This window comes from Musca domestica, unplaced genomic scaffold, assembly GCF_030504385.1.
Source record: "Musca domestica strain aabys unplaced genomic scaffold, Musca_domestica.polishedcontigs.V.1.1 32, whole genome shotgun sequence".
NCBI lineage: Eukaryota > Metazoa > Arthropoda > Insecta > Diptera > Muscidae > Musca > Musca domestica.
Window position 1 is genome coordinate 7959794 of NW_026712311.1, and position 12372 is coordinate 7972165.

The 12372-nt window shown below is 33.6% G+C and overlaps 1 protein-coding gene across 1 annotated transcript; it reads right to left on the reverse strand.

The window, feature by feature from the left end:
• Positions 1 to 682: 682 nt before the first annotated feature.
• LOC101887490 (thioredoxin-2) lies at positions 683 to 12068 on the reverse strand. The gene is made up of 3 exons (XM_005177375.4): positions 11906 to 12068; positions 1561 to 1707; positions 683 to 1257 (listed from the first exon to the last, which is right to left on the reverse strand). The coding sequence occupies exons 1-3, from the start codon at positions 11927 to 11929 to the stop codon at positions 1108 to 1110; spliced, it is 321 nt and encodes a 106-aa protein (XP_005177432.1). The 5' UTR covers positions 11930 to 12068; the 3' UTR covers positions 683 to 1107.
• Between the last annotated feature and the right edge of the window lie 304 nt (positions 12069 to 12372).

The following is a 12372-nucleotide window of genomic DNA, read 5'->3' on the forward strand; positions in this document are numbered from 1 at the left end:
AAACATTACCATCGTTCTCCACTAATACACAAATGTTGTTTTTATAAAAACAACAATAAAGGCATTAAACCTGACCATTTTGCAAAAACAATATATTGAAGAATAATAAAATTAGCTGAAGGAGTACAACCGACTGACACTATTTAACTTGTTTTTATTTATATTTTTCTATATAAAAATCAAAATACAAAATAAATTGCCAATTACCGTTTCGAGATTTTTTCAATTTCCGTTATTTTTCACCGAGGTTTTGAATGCATTTCTAAATTGATACTATCTCAGGTTTTATTTCAAAAGATGGGATACTATTTGTTGGGTCCGACATTAATGTTATTAGTCCATGCCGTATAGGTAGGTTCTCAACATAGAAAATCTGTCCATTTTAAAGTACAATATTCTCTCTAACCCATTGTGTCCTTAAAGGATAGAATTGTTAGTTGAAACTCATGGTACTGTAAAAATAAAACATATTTTTAACGATTTACTTGGTCCTAATTAAATCTCGTTAATTTTTCTTCTAACACAGTAAAACCAATTAAATTTAAACAAGTTGTTGACATTTATTGTTTCTTCAAAGATTTATTAAAAAATATAAACTCATTTAACGGCAAATCTACTTTAAAAAATGCTCCTCTATTGATGAAAGGAGAAAACAATTTATATAACAAAGGGAATGGATTGAAAAAAAAAAAAAAAAAAAAAAAACAAAAGTGGAAGGATAATAAAGGTGTTAGGAAGGTCACTAGAATAGGCATTGCCTAAGCCATTTAAGAATTTTTTAATGGTGACGTAATACAACATCTCCTCTAGTAGCCTTCCACTCCAAAGAGCCAAAAAAATCGATTAAAAAAACAACAATATTTCAATAATGTCTCCAAATTTATAAAATTTAAATTAAAAAAGGTTTACAAAATAACAATATTAGCCAAAAAAAAGAATGTGTGTTTTCTCTTAAGGCATAAGCAAAGAAGAATTGTGTGGTCTATTAAAGTTATTATTATATGACAATTATTTATGTATATAAATGTATTTTTTCTTGATTTTGTTTACATATCATCATTATATATAAAGCAAAGTAAATTTAAGGCTATTTAATTTGTATTTGATTTAGGCGTGTTTTTGAATGGTGGCCAATAATTTTTCGGCATTGGCACCGGCGAATTTCTCCAATTCTTGCTTCTTTTTGATGAACAAGAAAGTGGGCATGCTGGAAATGTTGTATTCCATGGCGACATCTTCGCATTCATCGACATCGACCTGAAATTGGGGAATACAAAAAAATTATTAGTTATGAAATACAAAAAGGAATACTACGTTGGGGCTAGTTCCAAGGTGTATTTGCAAGGAGACACAGCGAGGTCAAACAGACTTCTTTTTAATAATGGCTTCCACACAGAAAAACTTTTGACAGAAAAAGAAGACTAAGACCTGAATTTGGTTCCTATGTGACCTTATTAAATACACATTGGGCTAGACCATGTGAGTTTTTAGTTTTGTCAGAATTGTAAATAATCATCCTCGTAAGTTTTTTCTCTACTTTGACTTTAGTTCGATAGTTACCTTGATGACAACAATTTTATCAGCATATTCATTGGACAATTCCTGCAAGCGGGGAGCAATCATTTTGCAGGGACCACACCAGGTGGCAAAGAAATCCACAACCACCAACTTGTCGCCGGCATTTTCCAATTGTTGATCGAAATCAGACTGTAAATAGAAGAAAAAAATACATTAGTGAGCGAATGGCTAACATGTGTAATTAAAGTTAGCGTGTCGTGACAACATGATTAGCCTTTTTATGAGGTCATATTATATTTCGGCGATGGGTAAATACGTCTGCTAATTAACCTAACACTTAATTGAAAAAATCACATATGTATATTGACAAGGAAAGGAAATTAGATATTAATTTAGATAGCAGGGATCAAAGCCATAGATTTTCCTCCCCCATAAACTAATTTATTGAATTGCAGAGTTAAGAAATTTCAAAGTAACAAATATGGATTTGATTAGTAGCTACTTCTTCTGAGTTTATAGGAGAAGTTATTACCTCGCTATTTAAAGGATAATGTCTTTAAAGCAATCAAGTCCTGAAACTGGCCTTGGCCTAAGCCTACATTATTTAACGTAGAGCTTGAAAATTTGGCAGCACAATTTTATGTATAGGTCCACGTTTTTGTATAGCCCCCATATAACGGTACCTCCCGATATTCGATTTTCTGAAGACTTTCGCCACATTTTTTCATGGATTTGTTTAAAATTTGGTATTTGTCGGTCATAATGGGTTCTGGCTTCGGTGGCGAAACATTGTACGTATAGGTCCACTTTTTTTATAGCCCTATATAACGGTGCCTCCCAATATTCGGTGTTTTGATAATATTTGCCACATTTTCCCACGGATTTGTTTAAAATTTGGTATTTGTAAGTAACAATGGGTTCTAGCTCCGGTGGCGGAACTAAGTTTTTATGGTATAGCCCCCATATAACGGTATCTGCCGATATTCGGTATTTTAACGATTTTTACCACATTTTTCCATGGCTTTGTCTAAAAATTGATTCATAATGGGTTCTAGCTCCGGTGGCAGAACATTGTATATTTAGGTCCTATAGTTCACGTATAACGATACCAACCGATATTCCTTATTTTGATAATCCTATGCCATGTTTACGTTAGAACTTTTTGTAGGGTTAACCTACTTTTAGAGGATTTATTTGGAGTAAAAGTAATGGATATGACAATTTAAATCCAAATCCAGTGGGTTAACCCTCATATATATAAACGTACTACTAGTCATATTTACTCACGAAATTGCATCAAATTTGGTATTTAGGAAGATTTGGCAGATGAGATAAAATTGCCTACAGAGGTTCCCGTTTTGGTATGGCCCCCATATAACGGGCTCGCCCACAGTTTTTTTTTTTTAAGTTTAACAGCATTATCCAACCGGTCTTAGTGGTATTTGTAGTTTGAAGTGGAACACGTTTGAATTCAGATACTTTCTAATAAAAATGTTTTTTTTTTTTACCCAATTGTGGAGGGTATTAAAAGTTCGGCCCGGCTGAACTTAATATTTTTTTTACTTTTTTCTGTTCGGGATCTTTCTGCATCTAAATCGTGTCACCCTTTTCCGTCAATTTGTTCTATTTGAATCGATTTCATAATCAATAGTAAGGTATCTAAAGCTCAAACATTGATGCCAATCCTATAACCCTTTTTACTCTTTTCCCAAATTATTCGTATTAACCTCGTTTTGCTTATTACTTTGAGGAAGACATTTGATAGCCGTCAATGTAAATGGGTGTAAATTTTTTTTATTATAATTATATAATTTGCAATGTTTATTAAGGGTTGGTGAGTGTTATTTACCCAATAACTAATGAAATTACGACCACATTATGGGGGGAGCCACAGAGGTGGTGGCGTTGGCGGTATCTTCAACCTAGTCAATAATGCCAACAGGTTTTAGTGATAAGAAACAACACACAGTTGTGCGTTTGGAGAACTGGGGTGTAACGAAAATGAAAATGGGCGTCAAGAGTCAAATATATGTAAATCTCCGTGCATGTAGTGTAGTGGCTTGCTTGTCTCTTGTCTTGTACTCAACTTGTTTTGATGTAGTGTTCTGAACTTTAGTTTTTGCGGTTTCTGTGGGTAAAATGCTATAGCTCAACACCTTACATTTACTAAAGAGTTACTAATATTTCATTGGCCGTTTAAAGGCCATAATTTGTTCCCAAGGTGATCAATTCGAACAAATCCAAACTTATTCTAAAATTTGATGCTATTTCCGATATTTTTTGCTTTTATTCAATAAAATTTAGAAAAAAAAATGGGAAAAATTGTGGTGTTTTACTTTGTTGCAGTTTTTTTTATCTCACCCTGTATATTTCTATTACACCCTTATAAAAAAAGCATTGGAATGAGATAAAAATTGAAGTGGCTATAAAGAGACATAAATTAAAAAAAAATAATAATAAAACTGCTATGAACAAATACAGTTTATGTTTAACCATTGCTCTCCGATTACAGCGGTTTTTATGGTTTCTAGGGGTCTAGGGAGAAAATTTAGAAATCCTTATCAAAATTAAACCACACGTTCCATTCTTATCAATCGCTTTAACGTCTGGAATAATTTAGGCAAAACGTTTTGTTTTTTTTTTTCGCTTTTTACCATAGAAAGGAGCTAACACCAGACCAGCAGTACAATTCCTATGCATGAAGTATAGACAAAAAAAAATAAAAAACCTGTCATTGTCACCCTAAATGAGTTGAGCGTTGTCGACAAGTAAATGAATGTCATAATGGCAATTGCGACGCTGCTGGCATTGCTATTCTAACTGGAAGAGAATAGCAAAGTTAGAACCTTGTTGTTGTTACTGCTCCCGCTCCACCGCCCCATCAATAATTAATGTCGTCAGGCGATACTATTCTCATACCCAGCAGGTGTAGATACTGAATATAAATATATGTCAGTAGAACGGCTTGATTTGAAAATAATAGATATGCAATAATTTTCTATACAAAGATAAAATATTCAAATTTATCAAAATCTAACGGTATGCTTTGTTGTTGGGTACATATCGAAAACCCTCCATAGGGTAGGGGGATGGCCATATCAAAATCTATACCCTATCAAATGGGTTGAAAAAATCAGAAATAGATAAAATATTTTATTTAACCAAAAAATGTTGAAAAAAATGTGTGAGGGAATTCTCCTACTTTTTTCATAAGCCAAAAAATCCAAAGGTTAAACATTTGATTAAAAAAAGAAAAAATCGGGTGAATGTTCCGTTCTGTACCCTATTTTCTGCAGAGATAACAAAAACTTTTTTGCCGTTTTAATCATAAATTTAAAATTGTTTGGTCAATAACTTGGCAGTCAATTTTTAAAAATTGACTTTGAACTCAATGTTGTTGATCAAGACCCCGAATAGACATATTCTCCATGAATGTATATGCATGCATATTTACTTATAAAATGTTAGAAGGGTTTTAAGGGAAGGGAAAGAGTGTTAATCAAGAGTTTTTGGAATCTTTATCCATTATCTAAATCCTCTTTATGTAAAAGATATCTTTCGACATGAACTTATCATTAAAGATAAGAGGTGTTTTTAGAGTTCATAAGTTTATATTTTTAAGATAACCACCACACCAATGCCAAATAATATCTTCTTAAAGGTAGTTTTGGTATATCCTCCGCCATACATAGTATGGAGGGTATATTAAGTTTATCATTCCGTTTGTAACTCATTGAAATAATAATTTTGGACCCAACAAAGCGATGATATGATCAGCGTAAAATACTAAGACGATTTAGCCTTGTTTGTCTGTGCCTCTGTTGTAATTACGCTAGAGTCAAAACGAATAAACATAGGAAGCTGAAATTTTGCACCGATATGTATATTGTCTGCAGGCAGTTCAAGTCCGAAGATAAGCTATATCGGTCCACGATATCGTATAGCCCCCATATAACTGTACCTTTCGATATTTGGTATTTTGATAATTTAGCCACCTTTTTTAATGGAATTGTCTGAAATTGTACACAAGGAGTTCTCTGTGAGTAATTTACCCCCTGAAAGAGTGTTGTCTATAAAAACCCACGATATCGTATAGCCCACATACAATGGCCCCGCTCCCCGATATTCGGTATTTTCATAATTTTGGCCACATTTTTCAATTGAATAGTCTGAAAATCAGCGCAAGGAGTTCCCTCTGAGTACTTTACACCCTGAAAGAGAAATGTCTATATAGGTCTACGTTTTACTATAGCACCCATACAACGCTAACCCGAGATATTCGGGGATTTCCAGGATTTTCGCGACATTATTCACCGCAATTGCTTCAAATTTCGTTCGTAATGGGTACTACAACCTATGACGGAAAATTGTCTATGCAGGTCTACGTCTTAAAATATCCCCCATACAACGGTACCTCCCTTTAATCCGTATTTTGATGATATTAGCGATATTATTCACCGGAATTGCGTCAAATTTCGTATTTGAAGTTTCGTAATCGTTACTACAGCCTATCACAAAAAATACTTATCCCGCACCATGTCTTCGTATAGCCCCCATATAAAGGTTTTCATTTGAGCGATATTTTTCGACGTTTTTTTTTATATTTTTTTCAAATTCCTTCCAAATGGTGGAGGGTATAAATAGTTAGGCCCGGCGGAACGTAGCTGCTTCTTTACTTGTTTATTATTTTTTTTTTAAATGTCTTAGAAAATGTCTGCAGACTTCGTCCTGAATAAACAAATTCTTTTCAAGGTTATATACCAGCATTTCTACATATCTGAAATGCTGCTTATTTTGATATTTAAAATAATTAAGAGTCTATTTTTTTACCAAATCGTGTGAATTTCTCTGGCGAAAAGAATAACAAAAATCCGCTTAGCTAAACATCCCAGTAATATTTTTGGGGCTTTTTTTCACGTTTTTAAGACAGATTTGACTTAGAAACCTGAATTCAAGACTTTCACATTTTCTGGGAAAATAGTGTTGGCAGGGCTCAAATGCTGAATTGTAAAAGGAATTAAGATTACCTTAAGGATGTTAGATACATAAAAGTGGCTAAACCGGGTCACCATATAACAGTACAGTTTAATTTTAAGCATCAAACACAATCGGGATTAGCTTATTTAACAATCAGTAAAATTATCCTATGGCGCTTATAGTTCGCGATTCGGACAATTCGACTCCCTGTTGTTATATCCTACAACACTGTGTTGGGGGTATTATAAGTTTGATTGGGCCAAAAATTATGTAACACCTCGAAATATTGGTCCCCGACATAGGAAACTAAATATGGATCTTCCTATCTTGCCGAGCTGAGTCGATCTAGCTATGTATGTCTGTTCGTCTGTCCATGTTAATTTGTAATAAGGCTGCAGGTCGGAATTATGGTCCGATCCTCACGAAATTGAAAATGGAGGTAGGGTTAGGGATTATGGCTCGATTCTCACGAAATTGAAAATGGAGGTAGAGTTAGGTTCAGAATAGAACCCTATTATTTTTATTTGCAAAATAATTAGGGGTTGAAATGGACCAAATTTTTTAGAGAGTTTAGGGCTGGGTAGAAGCCTACAAATTTGGTCAATCATTAGCGGGTAAAAAAGACCCTAACTTTTATGTAAGAAAATACGAAAATTTCCACAAAGCCGTGACTATTTTTAATCCCGGCCAATATACATTTGAAGGTCACTTCTGAGAATTACTCATTCAGTGGTGGAAGACCTTTGCAATATAATCGGTTTTTAGTAAGGATTTGAGTATTTCGGCTCGTTCTAAAAATGGTTCAAGTTTAGAAATTTTAGTAATATTGGTGAAATGACCCAAGGTCTCAAAGAGTCGGGTATTTATCAAACTCATACACACCTGCGCATATTTGTTTCACTCATATCACTTCTTGCCTTTTGTTTAATGCATACAAAAAATACTGGTTTTGTTTGGCAAATCTGTTTTTCTTGATGTTGTTGTTGTCTTTTTTCAAAGCTAAGGCTATTGCTAATCATTTATTTTAAAATAATTACCATATTTCTCTTAGCGAATTCATTTTTGTTAGTCATACATACACAATTAAAATTTCTGAAGCATAGCTAAGATTTTTGCTCATATTGAGATTTTTGTCATTAGTTACTCATTGATCGATTAGAAGAATGTTGGTAAACCTGAGACTGGGAGGAAGTATTTGAGGTATGTGTGTGACTTGCTTGTGAATCATGGTGTGGTTATGCTTATGCCATATTTGCCTTTTTTATTTTATTTTTTTGAAAATACGTAGGTATACAGATTTATTTAACCTATTATTCTTATACCCTTTGGAGTCGATCTAGCGATATATGGGAGTATCCGATTTGATCCAAACTTGGTATATCGTATTATTATTGTCAAACTTAGATCGAGTTCGGAGATGGGCAATGTCGGTCCACAAAATGTCAACATTTTCACAATTATCTTAAAGTTTTACTACATTCGTTGTACCGTAGATCGTGCCATGGATAAAATATGATTTTTTTTTCTCTAGAAAAACATTACTTTGACAGTGACTGACATATTTTATTTATTTATTATTAAATTAGAAAGATGAAATCGATAAATACTTCACTCAAATTGATTCATCATCCATTTGTGCTGTTGACGTCACACAGCTTCTCAACAGTTACTACGATTCCATTTGATCAAATCGGAATTCTTGCTGAGTCATCTTAGAAACTAAATTATTTTTTAATTCAATTATTTTACAACGTGAATCATTAGCAGAATAATGGCAATTATTAGACAGCAACATTTCTTAAATGATTTAATCGTTTTAGAGATTTGTGATAATTTCTCTTCACATTTTTCCGGGGTGATCTTATTGACATGGTCTTGGTCTTACATAGGTCCCTATTTGACTGAAATTCTATCATTTGTTATGATATTTAATCGAACAACCTGTCAGATTTAAGCCAGTCCAAAAAGCCTTTGATATACTCTCACCTTTAAATCTCACATTAAATGTCCTTGACTTAATTAAAAATGATCCCACTTTCGAACCAAATATAGCGACAATTTTTAATAAATTTACAATCATTGCATGACTGATTTCCAATAATATCTTGTTTTTATTAAGGCATGCATCCTCCTGACTTTATTTGTGGTTTAATAATTTATTTTGATATCGTTTGGTTACTGCTCTGAAAAAAAAAAAACACTCCCAATGTGGTATTTATTTCTAGCAGAAAAACTCGGGGGTTTTTATGACCACCATTGCACAATCAATTTACTGTTATGCACATTTATATACCCCAGGGAATGGTCGTCGCCAATATTAATAATAGTAATACAAATAAATGTGTGTCACTACTCAGTCTTATCGTTTTGTCCATTTCATTTTGAGGTCACCTCTAACCACGCAATATAATCAACCCCCTTTCAAACATCAAAGAAATGACACGAGACTTTATTTTTTTTATAAAATATACAACCCACACACCTTAGTTCATTATGTTTTTTCACCTGCAACCACCGTCACCCCACCCTCGGCAAAGAAAAACCAATTTCCCCACTCTTGCTTCTCCCCAACAACTCCAATTGTTGGATGGAGAGAATGAATGGGTCATCAATCGTTATAATTTTGACACTGCCACAAACAAATCCCATTGCATGTGTGACACCCTGTTTATGACGAGCTGCAATGCCACCTGGTCTTGTTGTTGTTGTCAGTCATTGAAGTACAGAACTCGCGGACATGAATAGTTTTGTCCGATGGTTGTTTTTAAGCTAACTCTTTCTCCCCGGTGTGATTGAGAGACACACTCGCAGCATTGTTTTTAAACTCTTGCTTCATTGTTACTCATGCTTGTGTGCATAGATGGGAGTTGTTAGTTAAACTTTATAAGAAAGAAGCATTAAAATGACTTAGGAAAGTAAATTTAATCTGAAAAAAGTCAATTATTTTGGTGAAAATAATTAAAAAAAAAAACCTTTATATGAGACATATTTCTATCTGAGGATGTGATGGAAAAAAGAACGACATCTATAGACTCAAACCGACTGCACTATAATATGAGAAAATTTCGCCGTTTTCGCTCCTTTAGATAGATTTCTTTTGAAACAATCCTGTATTATAGGGTAAATTTAAAATTATATTCCCAATTATTAAAAAATTGATGCCGATTATGTATAACAAAAATATCTCATATTATACAACTGTGTCGCATAGGAAAAATTTCAACTGGTACTTTTCCATCAATACTTAAGAAATATTTATAGCTTAAAAGAATGCCTTGAAATATTTGTGAGAAACCCCATAAAAATATATTACTAAACAAAATCGATACAGGAAAGAGGAAGATAACAATATCTAGAGAGAGAGAGAGAGAGAGAGAGAGAGAGAGAGAGGGAGAAAATCAAATTCTGCATAGGAATTTGTAGTTTTTACGATTCTTTCGAGTTGAAAATGAACTGGATCGGTTCACATTAAGTGTGTCCCCCATGTGATAGTTTATCCCTTTATTTTCGGTGTTTGAAGAGCTTGGTCACTATTTCCAACCAAATCAGCTGTAATTGGACATTTAGAATTATTAGTAGGCAAGTTCACCCCTCGAAAACACTATTTGCTATTACTCTATATATCCGCACCTACAGATTAATGTTGAAGGTATCAGACACATTTTCAACCAAATCTGTTTATAATTCAAAGTAAACCGTCCCAGCAGGAAATTTTCAATAAAGGCCTATTATTTAATATAACCCTCATTTTGTGGTACCTTCTGATATCTGGTGTTTTCAAAGAAGTAGTCTCAAAGTATTCTCAAATACCAACCAAAATCGGCTGTACTTAAACTCTTTGGGTTTTTACTCGATGCAAATTCCCCTTCCAAATTTGCCTAAATTTCGGTCAACCTTTTGATAGAACTACATATAGAGCCGTTTTTGTTTGTAATAAAAGCCCTAGACAAATTCGCAGCCGAAATGGTTGCAATTTGATATTTTAAAATATTAATGAGCGGAAAAATTTATTTTGGCTATGAATGCTTCTGTGTTACAAATGAATGAATTCCCATTTATTGAACCTTTAATTTTTGGGGTGAAATTTTGGGAATATCGGTGGTTAAAACTTATACATTCTTGCAGTTCTGGACAAAAACTTTTTTGAATTAATTAAAAAATGTCCCTTTATGATATCGAAACAATTTGCAAAACTAGAAGATTCTTGCAGGTAATTAAATAAAGCGTTAATTTAAAATATTTTAAAATTCAAGCCCACATATTTCGACAAAAATCTCCTTTCTTTTTTATTAATTTTGATCGATATTGTTCAATTTGTAATAATTTGTCCAGTATTTCTACAGTTTTTGACATTTGGCCTAATTCCCAAATTCTGGGTAGCTTAAGAAAACTAATTTCACAACAATTTAGGTAGGAATACATTCAGTCATCAGTTTTACTTAAAAATGCAATTGACGCAAATTACTGTAATTCTGCAGCAATTCAGTCTCTCCGTCTCTGGTTGAGATACTCATTCCAGCCTTCTCAACCACCTTACTCTCACACTGATCATTAATTATATTCCCCGCCATTCTCAAAACACTCAAGTAATATTCAAAAAAAACATTATGCCGAGTAAATCTAACTTGTTTGCCTGTTTTTTGGCGTTTATCTGTGTTTTTTTTTTCATTTTCGCCATGAAACAATAACAATAAAATACACAAAGCCAAAGAGTCATAGCAAAAGGAAAAAAATGTGACACAGAGACAGACAATAAAAAACCCACAAAACAGACGTACAGCACTTGCGAATGTACCTATATTAGCATGAAAAGAAACACAGTTCTCCTCCAATATAGAAATGATATCATCCACAGTGGCCAATGAAGAATGTGGGGAAGCTTGACACTTCTCTAAGAGGGAATTTGACCATTACACATCCGAGAGTCCGGTGTGATTATATGATTGGGGGAAAACCGACAATCACAGCCAAATGACAGCCAATTCGAGTTATACGGCAACTATGCGGCATTATTGACTGTCGTCTTCTGACACATTTGCCTGATTACTTAATTGAATACAGGCATACTATGTTAAGTTGCAACAACAACAACAAAAACAATAATTGTTCGCATTAGTTTTTTTTTTGCACTGTTCACAAAACTATGTTAGCACGAATGTGTGTATTTGACTTGACCCTTTACTAAAAACACGTCATTTCTTTGATGTTTGTTGTTTTTCGTTTCTATCTTTTTCGCCTATAGGTATTTTCGTTACGTTATGATTTAATGATTAAGCACTTTGTTTTCTAATTTCACCAAAAAGAACACGCTGTTGTCATATTTAGCACCTTTTTTCTCTTCTCCACGAAATAAAACTTAACGTTATGGTTATATTGTTTTGTCATTCACTTTGCGAACTTGGAAACTTACCTTGCTTGTGACAGTGTAGACCATGTTGATGCTTTTGTTGTTTTTTACTAAATGCTTGAGTCTTTTTTAATAAATTTCCAGAGGAGCCAACAGCAACCTTATCGCAGTGCTGATACTTTATCGAATGCCGCCACTAAAATTCAAGTCATATTAAAATACTTAAGTATGCGGTTAGCGCTATGACCAATACATGCAAATGGTTTTTTTTCGATGTTTCTTTTGCGCGGAGAATAACATAAGGGAGCACAAATTATATGGGGATAAGGAAAGAGAGAGAGAGAGAGAGAGAGCGCACATATGAGATACCATGTCATTGCATAGAAGAGAAGGCGTTGTTGATGACAACCGGAAATCAGAGTTGTATTTGGGCTTTCACTAAGAAAAAATACGTTACGAAATACATGCCTTTCTTTGATGGGGAAAGCAACACTGTTCCTTGCGTTTCAAATATTCCTCCCTTTTCGTGT